This window comes from Abrus precatorius, unplaced genomic scaffold (assembly GCF_003935025.1).
Source record: "Abrus precatorius isolate BTA unplaced genomic scaffold, Abrus_2018 Scaffold8, whole genome shotgun sequence".
Classification (NCBI taxonomy): domain Eukaryota; kingdom Viridiplantae; phylum Streptophyta; class Magnoliopsida; order Fabales; family Fabaceae; genus Abrus; species Abrus precatorius.
The window spans coordinates 22,707,164-22,732,491 of NW_020874428.1; the positions used below are offsets into that span (position 1 = coordinate 22,707,164).

Genomic DNA, 25,328 nt, shown 5'->3' on the forward strand with positions numbered 1-25,328 from the left:
GTAGTTCGTAACAAATGTTGAAAGTTATCGTGTTGAACCACCCTATCATAGCTAGATCGCAGTCGGAAAGATAGATACAAACAAAATATACAAGTGTTTTTAGAAATACTACTTAATTATACACTTAATAATAACTTCTTTTTACATGAAGGCTTACGCCATAAATTTAATCATGAAACTTAATGAAATGAGCCCGAAATAACTTATGACAAGACTCTTACAAATGCTCCTAAAGTATACATTGAGTAAACACTGCACAAGCTAACCTCTAATCGGACATTGGACTACAAGAGCTAATGTAAGGGCTAGCGCACATGTATTCTTCAACTTTTTTTGGGATGTTGGGCATCACTATGGTTCCGCCATTATAACCATCCATCAGCATTTTCCCTATTTTAGATCGCCACTCAAAACTGTCCTTCTCATTTTTCCTGTCATGCACAACTCTGTCACGGTAGTTAAGCATGGTTCCCAGGCCAGTATTTGGTGTCCAGCCATATTCCATAAACACCTTTGCCTCACCTTCAGTCAAATCTTCCCCAACCTATACCAGAGATAACAAAAGAATTGAGCGGATCAAATTTCAGTTTCTGTTGGGGGGAAAAAGCAGTAATAAAAGCAAGAAACTTTATATGAATGGGTAGCAAGACACTAAATCCAGCCAATAAAGTAATCCAAGTGTTCAAAACATGCATGAAAGTCATACCAATAATTCTTTGTTCTCAATAAGGGATATCCTGCTGCAGGAAGTCAGTTTCATAACAATCACCAACCGCTTGATCTGCCATTCAACAGGTAAGGACTTTACGAGCTCAAAGAAGTAGGTTGCATAACCATATTCGGGGCGTTCCAGCACTATCCTACATTGAAATTCAACACATAGGTAACATCAACGTATATAATGATAAGAAAACAAGTACTTAAAAAGATGAACATCAATGCAAATCAAGCACCTGTTATGCCTCTCAAAAACAAAAATAAATGATTGTAGGTCTCGGCACCAACCCCACTCAACTGGCCATTTTCGAAATTTCAAATATCGTGTCTGTAGCAGAAAAAATGAACATAAATAAAATAAGAATAACTGTAGCATGAAATCAACATGTAAACTGTTTGTTAGAAAATAATTACCTGCTCTACAAGTGAGATAAGACAAGCTAGGCAATAGCTTGCTCTTGAAGCCTTTGAGGCCCGAGTAATAGGGAATTTAAGAAAAGAGTGCCGTTGAGAGAAAATCTGACTCCAGATGGAGGAAAAATACATAATTTAAAGCAATTGGGCAAAACCATTAAATGGCTCATAAGAGAAATATTTGAATGTAATAATATAAATACTCAGGATATTGCTTTTGTCATTTTTTTATCAAAGAATAGTTTTTGGAGGTAGTATTAGTCAAATATGACATCTCATTTTATCCGTATATATATCCTGTATAAAACCGCTCATCAAAAGACATGATCATGTAACATCATAAAATCCAAAAATGTCAGTGTGCAAGTGACTTGTTTCTCTTGGGCCTTCCAGAAAGGTAGTGATTGACTTTGGATTATCTAATATACTAATTTATAATATACTAATTTATTTTCATTACTTTTCCTTCTAAGAGTTTAACTCTAAATTTAAATTTAGGAGACAAACTTTGGTTTTTCACTTGGGTAGAAATAAAAATTATATATATTTATTGTTATTTTAACAAGAAACAAGACAGATGGTTATGCGTTGCAGCGTTAGAAGTCAAAATTAGAGATGACATAGTACTATAAGTTTTCAAATTTAAGTATTAAAGTGTGATCCTATAGAATGATGAAAAATATAATGAAATTGTTACTTATAAAATATAAACTAGGTGGTTAAAGACATCATAAATTATTGTGAACGTGAAATACCTACCAAACTGAAAAGAAAATTTTATTATGTTATTATAGGACCAATTATACTATATGATAATAAATATTAGACTTTAAAGAGATGGTAACATAAAAATTATAGGATAAGAAGCAACTAAATATGAGTATTTCTGTAGCTCCTATTGCAAAAAAGATAACAAAAAATCAATTAAGATAATTTGGACATGTGCAAGGAAAACCACTAGAAACACCAGTAGAGAGAGTAAATGACATGACTTTTAGTCTGATATAAAAAAATAAAAGGAGATTCAAAACAACTTTGAAAAAAATTATTAAAAAATTTTTGATAAATAATATCTTAAGAGAATTTAATTTTTGATCAAACACAATAGTATCATATGATTTATGTAGTCAACTTCATCTTTGATAGGGAGATAAGGTTTGGTTGTCGATGTTGTCTCCTTCTAAGAACACAAGAGAACTAAAGATGAACCAGTTTCCCTCATTTTCCCTAGAGGAGTTGAGTCTTGACCATTCAATCATTCATTGACAAATAAGCAATCAAGGTTCACTTTCATTTCTCTTATAAGATTAGCATTCTCCCTAGATCGTCCCTTGAAATAGTTCCATCATAATAACTGATTAGCTGGAAAATAATTTCCATGTTGTTTGCTATTTGATGCAGCAATTAGTGTGTGGAAAAGTTGTTTTGAGAACAGTGCCTCCTCTTTTCATGAAATAGAAATACATTTAAGGTACCATAAAATAAAAAAAATGGTGTTCCATTTTTTTAAAATAATGATTTAACTGAAAATATCTTCAGCAAACATGTTAATTTTTTTAGAAGAGCATAACTATCAATTTTTGTCAACTCTTAATCCTACTTTACACTAACGAAACCAGGGAACTACTCGCACTTCAAAATAGTAGCCATGGCTCATGTCTAAGATGTAACAAATATAGGATGCATTGTGGACAATTTAAATGCTCCTCCTAACTGTGTTTTACAGTTTTTCTTATTATATTTTTTTCAACTTGTTTACCAATACAAAAGAGAGTATCACAATGATTAGATAAACTTTTAACATTTTATAATTTATAATAGTTACAATAACTCATGCTTATTTTTAAAACATTGATTCTCTTTTGACTTAAGACTTGTTGTGTGTTACATTACTATTATACTAATGGCTTTTCTTAGGCAAATGATAAAAAATCATTAAATAGTAAATTTTTTATTGAAAATTATAATATTTAATGTTATTAATGCGATCTTGGGATATTTCTATGATTTTCAATAAGAACTTATTACATATAGCTTTTTATTGTGTGCTCTTAGATACACATTAGAAAACTGTTATACTAATTAATTAATGCATTGCATTATAGCCGTTTTGTATCTATGTCTATGTAGGACAACAATCTATTAATCTGTAACCACAAAATGATATGAGAAGGTAAACAATTAAGACATTATAACTACCTAATGTCTTGAATTAGTTTGGTCCTGAAATGAAATGAAAAGGCAAACCATTGTGGAAGACAATATAATTATGGTATGTCCTTCACCTTTGTTATCACAGCCTCAAGCTCTGAAAAGCTATCTTCAAAAAATGATTCATCCAAAGCTTCATTATCCTCTTTCTCTCCATAAAGTTTAATTTCATCTACCAATACACCTTTGTCAAGCAAAACCTGCCAAATGGCATTTCCAAGAAGCTTGATATAAATTCTAATTTCACACTGACTGTACACAAACTAAAATATGGTACCTGCAGAAGCCCAGGAGCATCCTCCTCCAGTGCTGTTTGAACTGAATCACTGCAAAACAATTTAAAATTTGAGATAATTGTTATGATGGAACTATGGAAGTAAAGTTGGCATAATCATTATAAATTTATAATGGATAATTTAACACAACAGAATTAAATAGTACGTGGCTGTTTTTTTCCTTTTTCGTCTACAGTTGATGCTTAAAGGTTCTGCAGAATTTGAAAAAATAAAGCTCGATAGAAAGGAAGAAGGCTTAGTCTTCTTCAAAGATGAGTCACTCGTAGAAATATTTAAACTAGAATCCTCTCCAGCCATGAGAAAATTTAGTCGATCAATTAAGCTCATATGTTCCACTTGATCATCATGATATTCATTATGGACTTCCCATTCACTTTTAATATTTGGGAGTTTGAGAGAAATGCTACCCATAGCATCCTTGTTAACATTGTGGTTTTCACTGTAACCCCAAGGTTCATCCTTGACTTTGACAAAGGTTGGAGAAGCTGAACAACTTGGGCCATCATTATTTACAGGCATAACATTTTGTTCCACATGTGAATCAAATTGCATCATTATTCCTCTGGATTTTAATATATGGTCATCTTCTTGAAGGACAGCTGAAATTACCGATGCTGTTGATTTAGATGAGGCATAATCAGTTGAAAGAGATGATCCAGATGTAGCCCCAAGCGGTAATTCAAATAGTGTAGTATCACCTCCTTCTAGGGTGTCATAGCACTCATCTCTAGCCACCCTTGTTTTCCCATCAGCATAATCAATCTTTTCATCTTCTTTTTTAATAGTTTGTTCCATAATGTTTTCCAACAAGCTTCCATTATTCCCCTGTAACATAAATGAGTTGCATCATCAATTGAGGGATCCAACCATAACAAAATAGACTGACTTCATTTCTGAGAAATCGACAAGAGACTGTTAGTATCAGAACACTACATAAATAACAACCTATTGGTGGTTACTCGGAAGAAAAGTGCAGGCCCGTCAATTTAAATTAGAAAAGAAAGAATATATGAACACAAGTCATTACTATTGACAGCCCTAAAAATTGTGTGATTTGAATCACTTGATCACAGATTATTCCTTATACTCCCCAAACCAATTCTAATTTCTACAAAATAAGAACATGGAATTTCTTTAATATCCATCCCTATCTATTGTATTCCTGAGCAGTGCCCATCTTTCCTATGACATTAATTGAATTGAACCAGGGTGCTGATTATTGAATAGTAAATTACGTCAAAAAGTGGCTACTCATTAACCAGTGACCATTCTTCAAATATCATTAATGTGGTTAATTGTTCCTAAAATGAACATATTAATTTTTATACCAAGAATTCATGTTTTGCAGAAAAAAAACAAAAAAAAAAAAAGATAGCGCATTAAGAAAAGGCAAGGATGGGAAGGAAACATTGAAAGGTTTTATGTTATGAGTCAGGAGGCATTCAAATCCCTATCAGCATCTCAGCAGTTGACAGAAACGCTACAATGTAATGCTTTCTTTATAATTATCAAGACTAATGCTAAATCATCATACATGAGTGATAAGCTAACTTTTTTCAATATATCATTCAACTAAATGTACCATATAACTAATAGAAAAATAATGCTAAATTACCTCACCGGTTGTATATGACAATCCTGAAAGATTCCTGCAATAACAAATATATTTGTCAACAATGTTAAACACTTTAAAGAAGCAAACTCTATTTAGCTTTCTTCAAACAAGAAATTTTCACTTTATTTCTTCACAATGGCAAAAATATGATATGCCATATTTCCATTGAAATAAACTAGGTTGTTTACCTATAAAAAAATGTTAAAAGGAACTGAAATGATAATGCAAGAAACTGAAAAGGAAATAGAAGGGTTAGGCTCTTGAATTTCCAAACATATACATTGTCATTCAAAGTTATTGCATCTGCATATAAAAAAACAGAAAATATCATGTAAAAAACGTAAGCTAATTTACAGAAACAAGTTAAAAAACAATTTTTTTTCATTTATTTTTTCCAGAAAGATATCAGGTGTCATCTGGTTACAAGCCATTTCAGTCCCTTCAATTCAGAGTGCATGATATGCCAATGATATACAGCAACCAGAATTATCAATCCCAAAAAGCGGCACACAACACTCCACTCCAAAAATGCTATAGTATGATAGTGCATAGCAGGATGACCATTATTTTAAATCTTTTTACATAAATATATAACCTATACATATGCACATAATTACATATATAATACTCATAACTCCATAATGCAAAGCATATGAATAATTATCAACAAAAACCAGAGGTTTTAAGCAAAATATACAATTAAATAAAAAAGATTGCTGTTCACTATTGCATAGAGGAAACAACAGAGAACAAAACAAAGGCAGCACTGCTGAACCGAAGAATACAAAGAAGAAAGGAGATGGATGTTGATGGAAAAGTCACAGGAGATGGGTGGCACCACCAACAAACACATTAGAAGAGCCAAACAAAGTTGAGAGCAAGGAGGGAAGGAGTGTCAAGCAACCAAGGGGAGAAGAGAAAATGTGGAGAAAAAGTAGAGTTAGGGTTTTTCAAGTATTTTGAAAGGGAAAGAAAAGGACATTTTACCCTTAAAAAATCCTCAAAATTGTGCCTTTTTAAGGCAAAAGGGGAATTCGTCCCCATTTCTCTATAGCAGTACAATAACACTACAAAAGCCCTCATTTTGGGCTGCAAAATCAGCCGCAAAGACCATGATATATTTTCCTTTGTGGACAAGGCACTATTTATTGCTGATAAGCTCAAGCTTATTTTGATCAATGATGATATATGAAAGATGTCGCAAAAATTTGATAATATTTATGGATTTTATCCTCCATGCTGTCCACAAGGACTTCAAATCTGTTTGAAATTTTGAAGTAGACCTTGTCAACTAGGCGACAACATTTTCTTTCTACAATGCCATTTTATTGTGTGGAATGAGGACAACTTGACTGATGAATCATCTCATGTGAAAACATCAAGGAGTCAAAAGGGTAGGAAAAATAATTTTTTGAATTGCCACTATGTAAGATACAAATGTAGCAACAAAATCTGACACGGTTGCCAATTAGTTTGGTCATCTGAACACTCTAAATAAGGTTTGATTCCTATCCATTCTTTATGGAATAGTCATTGTTAGGAGAAGCAAAGCTCAATTCAGCAATCTTTGCACCTTGAAAGGGATTAGTCTCTTATTGTCAGTGAGGAGATATTTTTGGTGTAGCAAAAAATACAAAATAATGCATTCAAAGTGAAATTTGAATTTTAAAACAAAAAATTCAAAAATTGCCAATAAGTAAATAGCAATCTTTCATTAAAAATATCCAAGCACAGCTTGATAATTCATCAATGAAAATAAAACAAAATAATTGTAAAGTTGGATAAAGTTGGCACAAGGACATCAATATGAACAATATCAAAGAGAGATTTTGAACAACGATTGTCCTTTTGTAGGAAAGTAGCTTGAACATGTTTTCCAAGCAGACAAACTCACATTCAAAAATTTGTAAATCACAAGAACGGAGAATCATTTTTTCTTTAATTTATGTACACTTGGATGACCTAAACAACAATGAAGAGAGTTAGGGGACTCTAAAATAGCAAATATGATTAGATTATGGAGACTGAAGATAGTGGAGTCCACAAGATTCAAAGCCAACTGTTTATCTAATACTCTGATCCTATATATGAAAAGACTCAATATGAAAGGTAATGGAACAAGACCAGAACCTACCTAGAGACTCAGTAAAAGCAGAATCACTCTGACACCAACTTGAAATTTTGAAAAGATTGTAAGAACTTAAGAGATTTCCTATAATTTGCTTGAGTAAACTACACTCAGCATACTTAGGATTATGATTATATGTACAACAACAACAAACAACAACAATAGCAACCAAACCTTATTTAATTAAGTGAGGTTGGCTACATGGATTACATGACGCCACTGAGCTTGGTCAAAACCAAATTTTCAAAAATCTGGTTAATTAAAAGGTATTCTTTAATAACTTCGTCTAATATTCTTTTAAGTCTTCCTCAACCCTTCTTTACCGAATTAAAAGTCATGCAATCAATTCTCCTTATTGTCGCATCCAAAGTTCTTCTTTCCACACGACCAAACCACTTTAGCCAATTTTTAGTCAATTTTTTTTACTACAAGTGTTACTCTAATATTCTTTCGTATACTATCATTTTGTATTATGTCTTTTCTCGTATGTCTCTTCATCCACCTTAGCATTGTCACTCCCACTCTTTTTTTATGTTGTTCCTTTAAGACCCAGGATTCACTACCATAAAGGATAGCTGGTTATATTGTCATACAATAAAATTTTTCTTTCAGCTTGATAGGTAATTTATAGTCACAAATAACTCCTAATGTTTTTCTCCACTTGTATTTGTGATTAATATCTTCATTAATTTCTCTATCATTTTGTGTTATTTACAACAAATAACCAAAAAATTTACACAATACTCCTCAGAACAAAAAAAAAGAAGAAAGCATTTCCTAGAATATTAAGACTCCAATACTCCTCAGAACTAATTGCTAATTTAATACAATGTAAATTCCAAAAGACTTCAAAAAATCCATTTGTTTTGTTATTTCAATATTTATCCAATACTTTTTGGCCCCTCATTTGTTGTTGTTTTAGCAACATGAAAAACAAAGTTAGGGAGGACAAAATGACAAAAAACAAGTTTAATAGCTCAACCAAAGGGAAAACATGAAGTACCTAGCTAGCAGCATTCTTGATCTTTTTTTCAATACAATATGATCTAGATCATCATCAACACCTTCAGGAATCTCCTTTTTCACCTCTGTGGTAGGAAAATTTAGTTGAAGAGATGTTTTTCTACCCTTATCAACAGAATTTGAAAGAATCTCATAATCCTCAACCTTTATAGTGACAACACCATCATAAACAGACAGTGTCGGACATCGGGCTAAACTGCTGACATTAACACTAGTTCTCTCTACTCCACTTGCATCAGTTTGAAATGTGGGACATGTTACCTGCTGCAAATCAGGGCATAATCATGCTCGAATATTCTACCATTTGCCACCTATGCAAATGACAAACTGCCACTTCTAAATGGTGGGCACCACTCTGTAACTTTTTGTAGAAAATAATATTTATTGAACGAATCATTAGAACAATAATTATGTAGACCTTGCACGCCAAATTTTAGAAAAAATAAACAAGAATAAGTATATGATCAAGTGATTTATCTTTTAGTTTATTTGAAAACTATTTTCTACGTAACTATCGGGGAACTTGAATTGACTTCAAAACAATGTCAGATTAATGTAGCATTTCATGCACACATTATGTTTGATGATATAATAGAAGAGTACCGCTTATATTTGTTATCAAATATTCAGAAAAAAATAAAGGGAATTTATTGATAAAATAATTCTTAATATTTCAGAACATTATTGAGAGGGCACGCCCGTTATAAAAGCATTAAGTAAGCACCAGAAAGAATATGCAAGCAGAGCTTTGGTTGGATAAAAGAAAAAAATCTCTCGAGAGAAGAAAGAGACATCCTATACATTTTTTTCCATAACAGGCCAGAGAAACACACATGAGAAACAACATATGTGCGGGATCACACTAAAGCTAATTTCTCAGGAAGTCAGGATATCTCAAAATAGCAATTGGAAAAAAATCCTTAGCTCAACACACGTGTGCAAGCGCGCATAGGCGTTGAAGGCGCAAGAAAATTTAACTCAACCCTAAAACAAGTACAAAGACAAAAACCAAAAGTCTGAAACACTGTTTTCTTCGACTAGATCCCCCATAGAAGCACATAAATTTTGTATCTCCACAAAATTTGGGCATCTTCCCATGTTTTGATGAGTCACAATTATCAACAGAAATCACTCCAAATTTTCGCCTTAAATTCTAACATCATGCTCAACCAAATGCACCAAATCATTCTACACATAGCATGTTGCAGAAAAACAAAAATCTTCACAATACAAAATCTCTGTAACGAAACAAAAGCAACTGAAAACTTGGTCAGCAAACATAAACCAGTCAACCCATCATCATCATAAATAGGATTTTTAGACCAAAGTAAGGCTTTCATAGAGACCTTAGCTAATTAATTGCTCGCATTCATATTTGCGCAATGAAACTGAAATCAGAAGAAACACACCGTCGTATAAAATAATAATAATAATAATTTACCCGAGAATCGCAATCCTCGTTTTCCTTTTTCACGACAACATCCAGCGGTATGCGAGTGTCGTTTTGGAGAGTTGGAGAGTAAGAATCAGCAGAACGGGAATATAAGAAAGTTCGGCGTTGAGACAAGGGAATGTGCTCAGAGTCAACAGAGGATAGGGCGCAGTTTGTTGGGTTCATGTCGTTTAAGGTTCAATGAGTTGAAGGGAGGGTTTCAAAATGAAATTTCTGTTGCACAGTCAGTGAAGAGAGGACATTCAACTATTCAGTGTACACGTGTGACCTAGCAATAAAATACATCGTAACATTCATTACTCATAATGCAAAAATTTATCCATTAAAAAATAAAACATTAGAGCTAGATTAGTGTGTATAATAATTTTTTTCACATACTTAATATTATTTTTAGTAAAATTAAAAATTAATCTAAGTTATTTTAATATATTAACTCTTAATCATAACAAACTAAAATTTATTCATTCGAAAAAATGAAAACTAAATTAAATTGCATGATAAATTTTTCTGCAAACTGAAAGTTATTCAATTAATAATATTAAAATTTTAATTTAAATCATTTTAGTGTACTTACTTGATGTTATTAATCATAGTTTTTTCATAGTTTAGTTCAAGTTTATCAATTATATTTTTTACGTAGAAACATATTAAATTTATATATTTTTTATTTTATTATTATATAAATATCAAACATTGTCCTAGATTTAATATCTTTAAACCTTTTTTATATTTATTATTATTAAAAGACTCAATATATACTCATATATTAATTAATATATTCAACGTGTAAAAAGTAATATCCAATTTTATTAACAAATTTAGATATTATTAGTAAATTTGTATACAAACCATGAAATTGAAAAAATACACTGAAAATTAGCAAAAAAATAAAAAACACACTGAAAATGTAAATGTTTAGTGAAATTTCTCTTACTATTTATAAAAGCTAAAGCACCAACCAAATCAACTGAACATCTTTGAAAGAAAAATATATATATATATATATTAAGTGCTATATGAACATTATTTTACCAATACAAGATTGTGACAATCTTGAATCTTCATTCACCTAAAAATAAGATCTAGCTAGAGAAAAATGAAAATAAGCCTAGTGGTCATCACTTAGGAAGTATGCATGCTGTTGTGGGTTTGCGTAGAAGATGAAGGAATTGGAGCTTGAGATTCATGAGATTTGCAGGTAGGTTGAAGAAGACATAGAATTTTTGCATTAAATTTTAATTTTTAAAATAATATAAATATTTTTAGAGACTTTTTTATAAATATTAATTTTTAAAATAAGTATCACAAGCTGAATTTTCGTAATTTAATTAATAATAAGGACTAAATTTTAACATTTTTTAAATATTTTAATTAAATGATAATAATTTTTTTAAGAATTTAGTGACAAAAAAATAATTAAGTTTTGAAAAGATTTTAACTATAGTGAAAATATTTAAGATATTTTCAGCGTTTTATTTTATTTACCAATTTTAAAATAAAAATAAAAAGTTTTAAAAAGGGAAGAGTTTTTCAGATATTAAAACTAAAATTATATATAAGATTGTTAAGATTCAAATTGAAATTCATAAGCAAGATAATTTCAAATTGTATTATAATTTATTTGATATTACTTATAAAAAAAATGTGGAGAAGGCAAAATATGTATTAAGATACAATAATAATAAAATTATTGATAAGTTATGATATTACTATAAAAGTTATAAGGTATTTTTTATCAAATTAAAGTGATTTAAACTAAAATTTTATAAAATACAGTCTCTTAAGTTTTATTTAAAAGTTTAAAGGGTTTGAAAGAGGAAATATGAGAAGGAAAGAAAGAGAAAATGAGGTTAAACATCTCTCTTGTTTAGATATTTAATATTGAGAGAAAATGATGATATAAGGTTTAATTATATAGATGATATTATTGTATTTTATATATTTTATTATTTAAAAAAATAAAAAATTAAATATTCTTTTTTCTTTAAAAATTAATATTTTAAAAAAATTTACTTGAAAACTAATGTTTAAAAGAAAAATAGAATCCTAAGAGTATAAGAGTGTGGAAGAGAAAACTCCTAACAAACTTCGAAATTGAAAAAATTCAAAATATTAATGTTAAGAGAATTTTGAAGAATTTAAAAAAACTCTAAACTCTTTTCTTTATAATTATGTGACTCCCAAATAAGGAATAACTTTTCCTAATTCTTTCCTTTCCCTCCTCTCCTCTTCCCTTCCAAATACAACCTCCAAACATAATTTTAAAAGAAATAAATATTTATTCTTTCATTAAATTTTAAGAAGTGTCATTTTGTTGCATAATAACTCAAATTGGAAGTTTGTTAAATTTATTTCTATAAACAGATTTATTAATGTTAGTTGATTTTAGAAAATCAACCTTCGTGAAACTTTATTAGATATATAAATGCTAACGTTAAATAAAAATTTTAATATGAATAAGAAATAATTTTTTGTATCTCTTCTTTATCATTTTCTCTTTAAATAAAATTTTATTCGGTGAATCTATAAGCTTAGAATTAAGCTTCTATTATATTTTATTTTTAAAAATAAAAAATTATTTAAAAAAATTGCTCTAAGATATCTCTAAAATTGCATACCTATTTTGTGTTATTCTTTTAGAATCATTAGTCAGATTCTTAATTATTTAAAGAAGTAGCACTTGTTAGCAACTAAAAGAATATTAAGATACCTAAGTGAGATAATGGATTATGATATTTCATTTCCTTCTAAAATATACGAGATTATGAATGAGTTGCTATAATTTTTTAACTCAAATTAGTGTGAAAATGAAGACGTAAGGAAAAGCTCACAAGGTGCTTATTTAAGTTTTTTGAAATATCAATCTCATGGTACTCCAAAAGTAACGTGATTATGTTATCGTCACGTGAGGCTGAATATATAGTTGGTCAAGGTTGAATATATCGTTAGTCCCTCTGCTGCATGCCAAGTAATTTAGCTTGACTTTATTAAAAAATATTTAATGGTGAGATGCATAATCATATTGAATTTTCGGTAGATAACAAGTTTCTCATAAGACTTAACTACAAATCTTGTATTCCATAGCGTAAACAAACATATAAAAATCCAATTTCACTTCCTAAGAGATCAAGTTAATAAAGAAAAACTTGAAATGAATATTAGTATACAAGTGAGCAAGCAGCTATGACTAAGCATTGAAAAAAGATAAATTTGAAGAATTAAGAAATTTAATGTGTATTATCTCTTTGAAGAATTTGAATTAAAAGGAAGTATTGTATGATAATTCAAATTAAGATTTTTTTAAATTCGTTGTTGTTAAAACAATTATTGATGTTAATTATTTTAGTTAATTTTAGAAAATAGATGTGATGTGAAACTTTATTAGATATATAAATGCCAATGTTGTATGGAAGTTTTAATATGAATAAGAGTTATTTTTTGTATTTTCTTTCTATCATTTTATCTTTAGGAGGAGTTTGTTCACACTACATTTAACACGTATAATTAAACTTTTAAAGCAAACAAACAAATATTTAATACAAATTAATACACACCTAATCAAAATAATTAAAATAAAAGACTTAACAAGACTCATTTAATTCAACTCGATTCAAACTTAATTAAGATGATTAAAATAACTCTAAAAATATTTGATGAATATGACCAAACTCAATTATAAAGAAAAAAGTAATTGAATAAGCATGAAACTAAATAAAGAACAATTGTATTTAATAAACTAACGTATTAAAAATACATGATAAGAAATTATAAGTAAAAAGTATTTCTCAAAATAAATCTCAGAAATTTTTGACGCAGTTAAATGTGTTTTTTAAGAACGTACATTTGATTGAATTAAAAATTTATAAGGAAGGTTTAATAATTACTTTTTTTTATACAAATATTTCACTTTTTATTTTTTAACCAAAATTTTGAACATTTACCTTATTTTAATGTATAGATTAGAATCGTATTGCAATAACTTGAACATAAGCCCGTTAGATGTTTTAGTAAGCATCTTTCTTTATAATTTATGGTTGTTTATGAAAGCAGTGATTTTAAAAATTGAATGACAAATATGATTCTTTATATTAAGGAGAGATTTGAGTCTCCTTAGAATTCCCTGTGAATCAATAGCTTTGATTTCATTAGCAAATTCTTAATCTTGTGCGTCATATGACTATGCTTAGAGGCTATTTGGTTTAGAAATTAGTATTATTTTTTAATTACAAAACATCTATTCTCATCAAATGATATTTTTTTTTCTCTAAATCAAAACTAAAACAAAGCTTTTCTACTTCTTCTCTTTATCCATTTTTGAATTTGAGCATTATTTTACACATTTCCAACCTTGGATAAATCCATGCATGGTATCGTGAAGAGAATATTAAAGAAACAAGATAGATAAAAATGGCATGGATAAAAGAAGAAACCAAAAAGTGAAAATCTTGTAGCGTATCCAATAAATAATAGGGTGGCAAATGGCATTTACGAAGTGGACCAATTGGTAGGTGCGAAAACCCGTAAGGAGGGGTAGATTGGACCGTTGATGAATGATGTTCCATTGTTCAATGCTTGTGCCTAGTGAGAGAGAATATGGCCTTTTCGCTGTGTTTAGCAATGCACCCATTCACCATTCTTTGTTTGTTTTGCTCTTTTAAAAAACACAACTCAGCGCAAACACTGTGTCAGACACCGCTATTACTACTACACAACAAAACACTCCAACTGAAAAAGAAGTAACGGCTAGCAAAACCTGCATCTCTTCTTCTTCCGCATGCACCCTCTCCCATGCTGTAATCAGATAAATAACATCTACTAGTAATAATAATATTATCATAATCAAACCATTTTGCAATCTTTAACTCATTCACCCTCTTCTTATAAAATTAAGTTCTTATTTTTTAATAAAATATCTTTAAAAGAAAGTTGTATTCTCATTGAATTTTATAACTTTTCATATATAGATGTTTAATTTAATTTTAAGTTACTCTTATGCTTATTTTTAAATTTTTTATATAATGTATCAAATTTTAAATATTTTAAGTTTAATAATTTATACAAATATTTTTGTTCTTAATCTTAAGAGTATATTTTTATTTTAAAATTAAAAAAATAGTCAAAGTGGTCTTAATTAAAACACTAATTTTTTTAGTGTTTTAATTAAATTTTAATTTTAATATAATATTTAATTCCATTTTTATTATATAAATGAAAGTTAAAATTTTAACTAAAAATAATAAAAATGTTTAAGATACCATACTTGTTTTATGCTTTTAAAATGAGTATATTTTCATATTATAAAATGAAAAGAAGAATAAGAAAAAAATGAAAAAAGGATCAAAGGAGAAAAAGTTTGTCTAATTCCTGGGTTTTGTTTCTTTAGGCTTGGGGCTACATCTTTAAGCCTCTAGCTTGGTTACAGTGAATCTAACATGGTTGATTCCTTAGCCGTTTGATTTGTCTGACAACCTTTCCACGTGTGATTTATGTCTTGATCTTGTAGCCCCTCACACACACACAGTCATATATTCTCCTACAGCTTTACCCCACTTTCCTCTTTTCAATTTTCCCTTGGTTTTATTTCTTGCTAAGTCCCATTTCACACTCCTTGTCCCTCCCTCTTTCTCTCTCTTTCATTATTGAGTTTTTTCTCCAGATTTCTCATACAGATTCAATCTATGGCTGTGCATTTTCTTCTTCTGCTTTTTGCAGTGTCTGTTGTTGCAGCTGATGAAGGTGAGTGAGTGGACAGTTTTAACTCCCTCCCTACTCTTCTTTCTTTGCTGTTGTGCTTTCTCTTCTTTTAGGTTCTTTGTCAAGAGATCCTGTGTTTTCCACTTTTTGAAGTTATGCTTGCATTCTGAATCTTTCATTGCACTTTTTGTGTATTTTCTCCACATGGGGTTGGCATTGTTGAGAAATGGCTGTAAAACTTGTTTTCATTTTAACTGCATGGTTCTTCTCAAGCCATTACTTTCTTGTTCAGTTCTCACCATTCTTCCTTGCTGTTTTCTGGAGATTTTTGGAGTGTTCTTGGCGTGAGTAAACTTAACTATGCTTTGTCATTTCAAGGCCCAAGTACACCCTTCCATGCCTTGCATTTTTCACACCTTTTTCTAGCTTTAGCATATCCTTGTTGTGGGTGAGAGTGTTATTTGAGATTTATGACTAGTGTTAAATGTTTAGAACCAAGGTTTGATGAGCATGCTACGGTTGAGTTAACGAGTGCTTTGTTAGTCTGTTTCCTAGCAGAGTTTGTATATTTTCTAAACATTTTTATTTTGTCTGGGATTAAACTTTTGGCTAATAATTAATAACATATATTTGAAACAATAGCTAGGCTTTTGTTGTTTGATCTCCTTGAATGCGGTCCACCTGTAGGATTCAGATATATTATACAGAGTAGAATGGCTCTTTTGTCCTTATTTTCAGTCATATATTGTCATTTTGCTTAACACTTGGAACTTGGATGCGTGTATCACTATGTAGGGAAGATTGAAGGAGGTACTATTGTTGAAAAAAATAAAATTTCTTTTTTAGGAAACTATTCTATTGTTTAAAAGTTTTGCAGGTAATCTTCGAAGAAAGCTAGGATTTTTTTTCCATCACCTGGGTACAGAAGCATATTTACTGACAACATAATCATTAAATTATATTTCTCCGCAGAAACGGGGATTGTTTTGATCTAACAAAATGTGCAAAAGAGTCTGCTTTGTATATGCTTCCAAGTTGCAACCTATTTGATTGGTTAATCTAGTGAGGACTTAAATCTTCTTTCTGATGAATCTTAATGTTTGCACCTTGCAGAACCATTTGTTGGAGTGAATATTGGAACGGATCTCTCAGATATGCCACACCCTACTCAAGTAGTAGCTCTACTTAAAGCCCAGCAAATTCGGCATGTTAGATTGTATGATGCTGACCAAGCTATGCTCCTTGCACTTGCAAAGACAGGCATTCAAGTTGTTGTGACTGTCCCAAATGAAGAGCTCCTAGCAATTGGTCAATCGAATTCCACGGCTGCCAACTGGGTTTCCCGCAACGTGGTAGCACATTATCCAGCCACCAATATCACAGCCATCTGTGTTGGTTCCGAGGTTTTAACTACCCTCCCAAATGCAGCAAAAGTACTTGTCAACGCACTTAAGTACATTCATTCAGCCCTTGTGGCATCCAATCTTGATCGCCAAGTTAAAGTTTCAACCCCACTTTCCTCTTCCATCATCCTTGATTCATTTCCCCCTTCTCAGGCCTTCTTTAACCGCTCACTTGATCCAGTTTTAGTCCCAATGCTTGATTTCCTGCAATCCACGGGCTCTTATCTAATGCTCAACATATACCCTTACTATGATTACATGGTATCAAATGGAGTGATTCCATTAGATTATGCACTTTTCAAACCTCTCCCTCCAAACAAAGAAGCTGTTGATTCCAATACCCTTGTCCATTATACCAATGTCTTTGATGCCATGGTTGATGCTGCATACTTTGCCATGGCTTTTCTAAATTACACAAACATTCCTGTAGTGGTGACAGAGTCAGGATGGCCCTCTAAAGGTGGCTCTAACGAGCCGGATGCAACAGTAGACAATGCCAATACTTATAACAGCAACTTGATTAAGCACGTGCTTAACAAAACCGGAACTCCCAAACATCCTGGAATTGCTGTTAGTACTTACATCTATGAGCTCTACAACGAAGATATGAAGCCTGGGCCTGTGTCAGAGAAGAACTGGGGGCTCTTTGATGCAAATGGAACTCCTATTTACATTCTACACTTGACAGGGTCAGGAGCAGTCTTGGCAAATGACACCAGCAATCAAACTTTCTGCGTTGCAAAGGATGGTGCTGATCCGAAGATGCTGCAGGCTGCACTAGATTGGGCATGTGGACCTGGCAAGGTGGAATGCTCTCCATTGCTGCAAGGGCAACCGTGTTATGAACCTGATAATGTGATTGCACACGCAAATTATGCTTTTGACACTTACTTTCATAAGATGGGAAAGACTCCCGATGCATGTGACTTCAATGGAGTGGCTACAATCTCCACCTCTGATCCAAGTAAATTACTATTGCTATGGCCTTTTTTAGTACTGTTTGTTGATAACTTGTAGTATAATTAACAAATTTTTTTTAATGGTTGCAGGTCATGGTTCTTGTGTATTTCCTGGAAGGTAAGATGAGATATATTGGTTTGATTTATTTTCATTATTATCCTTTATTTGCTTTTGTTGTTATTGCTCCCTAGTGATTGGTTTGTGAATATGTACAGTCTTGGCAAAAATGGCACCTTAGGTAACTTCACAGCTCCATCAATGAATTCTACTAATGCAGATTCCTCAGCCTACAACCTTAGCAACTGTGACTTGGGATTTAGAAGCCTTCTAATGATAACAGGATTTCTAGTATGGGGAGTGGTTTTGCTATGAAGTGGTATATGTCAGAACATGTTGTTATTAACAAATTTTGTGGTAGATGAAAATGCTACATATTGGTTTAGGTAGCATTGTGTTGTTCATAGTGGTCCATTCAATTTTGTACAAAAACCAGCTAAGGGTTTGGACTGAATGAGGCTGCAACTGAATCATTATTATTATTCTTTTCAACTAGAATTGATTCGGTCTTTATCAACCATTTTATTTACATTTGGGTTAGGTATAATCTTTATGTTACATAAATCTGTACCCGAATGTGATCTTTAACCGTTACTGCATAATATGTTGTATTCCTATGCAGTGCGTGGGTGAAATTTTCTAAAACGGTAAGCGATGGTGACATGAACAACAGGGAACGTGTGAATTTGAAATCGGCAATTTCATTCATTTCTTGCGATATCTCTGCCCTGAATTGAACTTGTTTGTGTTTTCATACTCTTCCTCCCCCATTTTATAAATCTAGGTGTATCTAACTCATTGAATCCATTAATTGAGGTGAGTTAAGTTAGGACAATTATAACTATCATCGCTAAGAAAATGACCAAGCTCACTCTTAAAAGATATCCTAAATTGAAAGTGGTCCTACCAGAAATACCAATATGTATGAAACTAACATTTTATAGAGACGATTGGAAAAAAAATACAAAGTTTATAAAAATGATTAAAAATTTTCATAATTTTTTTAATTTATTAAGTTTTTTTTTTATCATAAAAGTAAGTTTTAATTTTATTTTAATAAATTTTATGATCAAATTTATGTTATAAATCTTAGTATAAAATAATTTATCAAATAAGTATTCAGCTAAACTAATTATTCAATTTCATCCTTTGTAATTTTGATAAACAAATTAAAAAATGTTAGATTGTTTTAAGAAACATTATTTTTTTAAAATAAAATACAAGAAATTAAATTTTAGCATTTTTCATGAGGATTTTTTTTTATATATGACTTTCATAAATTTTTTTTTTATATATATATATACACGGTATTATTTAAAAAATTATGAAAATATGAAATTTAAAAATTGTCAATGACAAATTTTTGGTTCAAGTATAGAAATTCAGGAATAGCAGATTGAAAAAGTGATAGTATCAAACGTGGCCCATAATTTTTTAAAAAATATTAAAAAAATAAAAAGTCACCGATGATAATTTTTAAAATAATTAATATTTAAAAAGTACTAAAGAGTAATCAAAAGTTCAATGGTGATTTTTGAAAAAAAAATCATATTTTTATAATTTTGTCAAAATTTCATATTTTTCGAATTTCAAAAAAAAAAAAAATAAGAAAAAGTCTTTTTACAAATTAAGTAACAGAAAAAGATAGAAATATAGCAACAAAAATGCATTTTCAAAGTTTGTTCAAATACATGTGTCTTAAACTATGATTAGGTGATATAAATTTAAATTTTTAAATACTTTTAAATATATAGTTACATGACAGTTTTGTATCCTAACTTCGCTAAAATATATAGAGAAAAGTTGTTTTTACAATTTTAAAAAATTAATAAAATATAAAAAATAATAATTAAACAATGAATATAGAGAATGAATTCGAAAATAAATTGTCACTATAATATTTTGAAATCCAAATATTTATATCATTTTAAAAAATTTTCATGCAAATTTTTAAATTTTTAATTTTTAAATATTCATTTATCACTATATTTAAATATTCATTTTAAAAAATATATACAATTATTATATTAAAAATATAAAAATACAATAAATATATTTGCTGTTTCTAATCAAATTTCAGCCAGAAATATATCCTCCTTCCTCTTCTCTAAATTTAGTGGCATCGTGCATTCGTGCCAACGCGCTGCCCCCGTCTCCGCTAAATGGCTTTGCAGTTACATTGGTAAATTGGTAATTTCGTTTAATCCCCAAACCCTAGCCCAATCAGCCATATATAAATTAACTACGAGCCCCTTCTTCTCTGTCACTACTTCTGCTGTTTTCCCAGATCTATTCATGGATCGTAGCCCCTAAACATTTCTTCTCCAAATCATCTTTCTTTTCTCAGTTTATGATTCTCTCTACTGAAACTAAAATGCATCTACTATGATTCTCTATTTCTCTAACCGTGGCATAGAGAATACGAAAAGATGCAATATCAATCGGTACCTCTGGACTGGCATAGTCCCCATTTCCAATGGATTCTTGCTATTTCTCGTAGGTTCCACAATTTCTAAATTTTGTTATTATTATTTTCTTTTTGGGTTTTGGTATTGTTCCTTAAGATTTACGAATTCACTGCCGATACTCCCAAGTTTTTTCTAAATTGAATTTCGAACATTTTTAAAAATTTTTTGAAGTTGTTTAGTCTTCTGGGTTTCGATTGTTATTCATTAAAATTAAGGAATTATTAGCAAATTTTGTTTTTTCCGCATTATTCTATATACATATGTGAATGATTGGGGAATGCTCGATGATGATTGTTTTGCTTTAACCACACCGAATAGAGGCTAGATGGTGGCTTGTGGCCCTTTCTATTTAAGTTTGAGATATAAGCCTTTTGTGCTTGGTTTCGCCTCATGATTTCTTTTTCTAACTGAAGAGGTTTAGTTTTCTTACCTCTTCTTTTAGAGATCGGGAGAGGGCTTTGTCAAGTACTTGATGTGACTCGCTTAAATGGAAGGGGGCCTTACTCATCTAAGTTCTCTCATGTGGAAAAATTTGGCCTTTCAACTGAGAGCAATAAATAACCAATCTTGATATTTTAAATTATATTGTAATGCTTAATTGCTGGATTGTGTCATGGTAAATATGGAAGATTGAATTGGATTGAGGTCTTGTGAAAGAAAGTCTCATCCTTTAAAAATGAGATTTTGATCATATGAAACAATTCTAAGCATAACCAAACAAATGCAAAAAAATTTAGATTTTAAGGTGGCAGAAGAAATTCTAAACACAGCCAAACACGTACAAATAAGAGATTTTAATGTCGAAAGGTAAAGTTGTAAATTTAGACGAACAAATTCAAATATGAAGGCTCTCTCTGTTCATTGGTTATATAACTTGTAAATTCTAAATTCTAAATTCAGAGGTTAACAGACAGTTTCTTCTTTTTGAAGAATTGTGGGGCTTGTTTGAAATCTCTTTATAAAAGTAATTTTTTAATTTTGAAAACAAAAGAATAAGAATATGTTTGATTTACTGTTTAAAAATAAAAAACTATTTTAGAAAAGGAAATTAAACATGCTCTAAAAATTTTATTTATAAAGTTTTTTTTTCTGTTTACAATAAAGTTTCAAAGTCATGTTTTTGAAAACTGAAAAATAAAAACAAGTTTAAAATATTTTTCGAAAGGCAAAACACTTTTCTTTTTTTAGTTATGAAGTGAGTGCAGTGGAGGGAGGAATGGTGTGAGGGATATTGGAAAAAACAGTTTTTTTTTTGTCTAATTGTCAATCAGTTTTTATCTTCTTTTTAAAAAGTAATTTTCCTAAAATTGTTCTACAGAAAAACTTAAACGCTACCAAATAACTCTTAATAGCGCGTACGTAATAAGAGAACGATTTTTTCTCGTGCCTTGTACGAGAAAAAAGAAAATAAAAAATGTTATAATTTTTAATTTTTCAAAAAATAACAAGAGATGAAGAGAAGATTGGCATTTAAATTATTTTCTTTTTACTTTAATTCAAGTTTTTTTTTCTTTTAAAATAAATAAATAGTGAGTTCAGGGTATTTCTTAAAGAATAATGACACTGATTAAGAAGCTAATAAATATAAAATTTTTAAAATTATTTTAGGTGCATTGAAAGTGATAGATTGTTACTGTTACACTTTAAAATTCACAGTATCGGTTACAATATACTCCCAAAACTATGGCTAAATGGACACCGATTGAATTTTTTGGTTATAAAATTCAGTGTTTCAATATATTTAGAAAAAATTAAGGTGATGGCGCCGGTGCTGCAGAGGGAGCTGATGAGAAAAGAACAGAGAAGAATTTTTCTGCGAGAACAGCGTTGGCTGCATCTGAAGGATGGAACGCATCCCAGAATACATACTCATTTCGGTTGCTGCACAACTTTGAATTTGGCAAGCATAAACCTCCAATACTCGTGTCTACATTGCAACAAGACGTATTTGAAACCTTAAAACCTGCGGAATCATTAAATACACACTTAATGTTAAGGATAGCCGGAAACAAAAAATTGATACATGATTGCAATTTCTATTGATTTCTATTGTCTAACCTTCCATACTAGTCTAATTTGATATGTTATATTGACATTTACCCGTCACAAAATTTTTTTGTTAAGTCTTATTGATGTTTAGTAATAATAGAAATTAGTATAAAAACAACTTAGGGACTAAAATGAATTCTTTATTAAGTTAGAAATGAAATTGAAAACAAAAAAGTTACAAATTTAAGGACTAAAGCAATAATTTACTCATTTTAAGATATAAAGTAGCAATGCTAAATTACCATAAGTAGATGGGTTATTGATCAAGTCAAGAACTAACGGATAAGTGTCAGCAAATATGAATTTAGCACTTGGAAGACGATGGTTTAGTGTGTTGATTAGCTTCTGTACATTGGAGTTGAACTGAAGGATCCATTCATTGACTCGCTTTAGACATAGGCCTCGTTTGGACTTAACCCTTTGCGATGGAATACAACCAAGTGGACCAAGTCCGTGAAAGACCATTTTTCGTGCTCCAAGCTGATAGAGACTCTGAAATAATCAAATTTAGTACTTGATTGAGGTTAAGTGTGTGTATTATTTCATGTAATGTTAAAACTCTTAGATGATATTGATAGAGATATTAAAAAATGGTCTCATAGAGGATGGTGTTTTGTTAAGTTATTGCAAACGTTGGTTTTAACAATTACTCGTTGACTAACCTGAAGTTGTTGATCTAAGGTTGAGATTAAGAGCTCTATGAACTCATCATGAGTGTATTGCTGGCCATCTGCCAAGAAGGGCTGCAAGAAATTGTTGACATAGTCATTGCTGCCTGCAATGGTGCAATTGATCGATTAAGGTTGTAGTATATTTGGATTTTTTTATCAATTACCCTAAAGTCAGTGATTAAAAAAATTAATGAATAAAGATGTATTAGTAACATTAAGTGCATATTTTGGAGAAATTAAACCAAACATGTTATGAATGACATACTTTTCAATAAAAGCTTTTAAATTTTTTTTAATCAGTACCTTAAGCTAACAGTTTATAAAACCGTAACATCTAAGGAATTGAAGTTTTTAACATTCAAAATAATGAATTGTAAAATAGTATTCTTCTGTGAATATGGAGCATTACCAATTCCAATGAAGTACATGGCTTCATTGCAATGCTTGTTGGCTGCCACTTCACCTACTCTTGCCGTGATTGCTTCTTTAGTTTTCTTGAAATTGTTTATTTGATCATCAAAAGAGAACCTCTGAATCTAAAATATTCAAGACATAATACAAGTTAGATAAGAAACCACTCAAGTTCTAACCTGTAAATAGAGTCCTTAAACTTTGAAATATTCTGCTTACAAAGTAAAGTCCTGTATCATTGAGAATTCCTGCCCCACCAGATGCATAGTTTACCCCTTTAAGGAGATTATCAACATTTTGAGACACTGACAAATAAGCTGGTGGTGATGTGATTCCAAGCTTAGCCGCTGCAGAAGGCCATAAAATAAAAATATAAAACCATTAAAGCATGGCTTGCCAAAACTATTCAATTTCATTACAAGAAAGAGGTAACAAGAGAATGCATTGAGATGCAGGAAATACATATGAAATCACCAATAGTCCTCCCATTGGTGAATCTCCCAGTAGCCTGGCCACCACTATAGTCAATACCATACCAAGGATAGTTAGACTTCGCTAAAGAATATTGTAGAAAATTATTGTTCCCAACATCTGTCAAGGAATCACCAAAGATATAGGTCACAGGCTGAGCTGCTAAAGCAATTGCTGCCACTGAGAAGATACAGGCAACAAAAACCAACCTTGGCATTGACATCTTTTGATTTTTTTAACCTTCTTTTGCTGAACACTTGGATATGAGTCAGTTTTATAGCGAGCCACATTATGGTTTTACACTGTAGTCTTGTGTCAATTCTCCAAATAGGCATGTTAGGTGGTTATATTCCAAACCACATTGACACTTGAGGAGTGAGGCTAAATGGTTAATCTCATCTTGGTGAAATAGTAAAATCATAAAACTTGGTGGTTGAAGTCTCTAGGAGTTGGCCAACTTAGAACAGTGAGTCAGCAATGTAAAGCTCTTGCTAGTTCCTTCACTTAAATTTTTGTTGCATTAGCTGTGACTAGCCTCGCTCAACACCTTTACTTGATCTGCTTGCAAGTTAATTGAAGGACAAGGAAATTAAGTGAGGAAGGAACTATATGAAATATATTCAATATTGTTTACCAACTATATTGTCCATTGAAGGTAATGCAAGATTGCTTAAAATTAGGCTTGACCTCTAGTGCTGCTTGGGTTAACTAAGTTGATGTTCTACTTGGTTAATTGGCTGAAGACTTTGAAGAATGACAAACCAAGCCTATATTTTTGTGAGAAAAGAACAACAGCAAGTAATTAATGCCATGCCTACTTCGTGGACTTGATTTTAACAGGAGGAAAGTGAAGGGAAAGGATAAGTTGAATTTTTATTTTGGGTATCCTTTTCTCATAGAAATTATGAAATAAATTTTAGATTTAAATATGTTTTTAGTCTTTAAAATTTTAAGGGTTCTTTTTTAGTTTTTCAATCTTTTTTTTTTTGGTTAATTTTTGTATTTTTATGAGTTTCTTTTTATCTCTTTTTTAAGTAATCTTGCAAACAATTGTCATGCAGTTGTCTCTTAATTAGTTATGTCATTATTTATAATTTACCAGATTAAATTTTTAAAAATATGGGACCAAAACCGAAAGAAAAAGTTTGGAACGACTAAAATAAAATAAAAAGAAACTCATAAAAATGTAAGGATAAAAAATACATATAATTAGGTTTAAATTTTATTAATTTGTAGTTTGTTAAGATTCATTGTAAACAAATAATTATTTTTTTGTAAATAAAATTC

At 30.6% G+C, this 25,328-nt stretch overlaps 3 protein-coding genes across 8 annotated transcripts; 1 reads left to right on the forward strand and 2 right to left on the reverse strand.

Annotated features, from left to right (window-relative positions):
* Positions 1–103: 103 nt before the first annotated feature.
* LOC113847328 lies at positions 104–10,033 on the reverse strand. Of its 6 annotated transcripts, XM_027476348.1 has the most exons (11): positions 9,846–10,033; positions 8,385–8,668; positions 5,254–5,287; positions 3,923–4,463; positions 3,784–3,838; positions 3,620–3,668; positions 3,417–3,542; positions 1,132–1,236; positions 954–1,045; positions 707–860; positions 145–544 (listed from the first exon to the last, which is right to left on the reverse strand). In XM_027476348.1, exons 1-11 carry the CDS (start codon positions 10,020–10,022, stop codon positions 269–271), a joined length of 1,893 nt encoding a protein of 630 aa, XP_027332149.1. In that variant the 5' UTR covers positions 10,023–10,033; the 3' UTR covers positions 145–268. The 6 variants fall into 6 exon arrangements, 5 of the variants coding, with proteins under 5 accessions (XP_027332147.1, XP_027332149.1, XP_027332148.1 ...); XM_027476346.1 differs by having other exon boundaries at positions 104–544; positions 3,784–4,463; XM_027476347.1 differs by having other exon boundaries at positions 3,784–4,463; positions 8,385–8,665.
* Positions 10,034–15,489: 5,456 nt separating this feature from the next.
* On the forward strand, positions 15,490–18,286 carry LOC113847962 (glucan endo-1,3-beta-glucosidase 2). Its single transcript, XM_027477297.1, has 4 exons — positions 15,490–15,593; positions 16,665–17,918; positions 18,004–18,031; positions 18,130–18,286. Exons 1-4 carry the CDS (start codon positions 15,536–15,538, stop codon positions 18,284–18,286), a joined length of 1,497 nt encoding a protein of 498 aa, XP_027333098.1. The 5' UTR covers positions 15,490–15,535.
* A 3,892-nt stretch (positions 18,287–22,178) lies between these two features.
* On the reverse strand, positions 22,179–24,264 carry LOC113874461 (GDSL esterase/lipase At5g37690). Its single transcript, XM_027512685.1, has 6 exons — positions 24,033–24,264; positions 23,790–23,917; positions 23,569–23,695; positions 23,151–23,263; positions 22,731–22,980; positions 22,179–22,402 (listed from the first exon to the last, which is right to left on the reverse strand). The coding sequence occupies exons 1-6, from the start codon at positions 24,262–24,264 to the stop codon at positions 22,191–22,193; spliced, it is 1,062 nt and encodes a 353-aa protein (XP_027368486.1). The 3' UTR covers positions 22,179–22,190.
* Between the last annotated feature and the right edge of the window lie 1,064 nt (positions 24,265–25,328).

Coding starts and splice junctions, on each gene's coding strand:
- LOC113874461 (XM_027512685.1), bottom strand. CDS start 24,264: ATGTCAATGCCAAGGTTGGTTTTTGTTGCCTGTATCTTCTCAGTGGCA. Junction 22,981..23,150: donor CCTTAGATCAACAACTTCAG/GTTAGTCAACGA, acceptor TGATTATTTCAG/AGTCTCTATCAGCTTGGAGC. Junction 22,403..22,730: donor CAATAACCCATCTACTTATG/GTAATTTAGCAT, acceptor ATGATTCCGCAG/GTTTTAAGGTTTCAAATACG.
- LOC113847962 (XM_027477297.1), top strand. CDS start 15,536: ATGGCTGTGCATTTTCTTCTTCTGCTTTTTGCAGTGTCTGTTGTTGCA. Junction 17,919..18,003: donor AATCTCCACCTCTGATCCAA/GTAAATTACTAT, acceptor TAATGGTTGCAG/GTCATGGTTCTTGTGTATTT. Junction 18,032..18,129: donor TCTTGTGTATTTCCTGGAAG/GTAAGATGAGAT, acceptor GAATATGTACAG/TCTTGGCAAAAATGGCACCT.
- LOC113847328 (XM_027476346.1), bottom strand. CDS start 10,022: ATGAACCCAACAAACTGCGCCCTATCCTCTGTTGACTCTGAGCACATT. Junction 8,669..9,845: donor ACGAGGATTGCGATTCTCGG/GTAAATTATTAT, acceptor CCTGATTTGCAG/CAGGTAACATGTCCCACATT. Junction 5,288..8,384: donor TCAAGAATGCTGCTAGCTAG/GTACTTCATGTT, acceptor TTGTTATTGCAG/GAATCTTTCAGGATTGTCAT.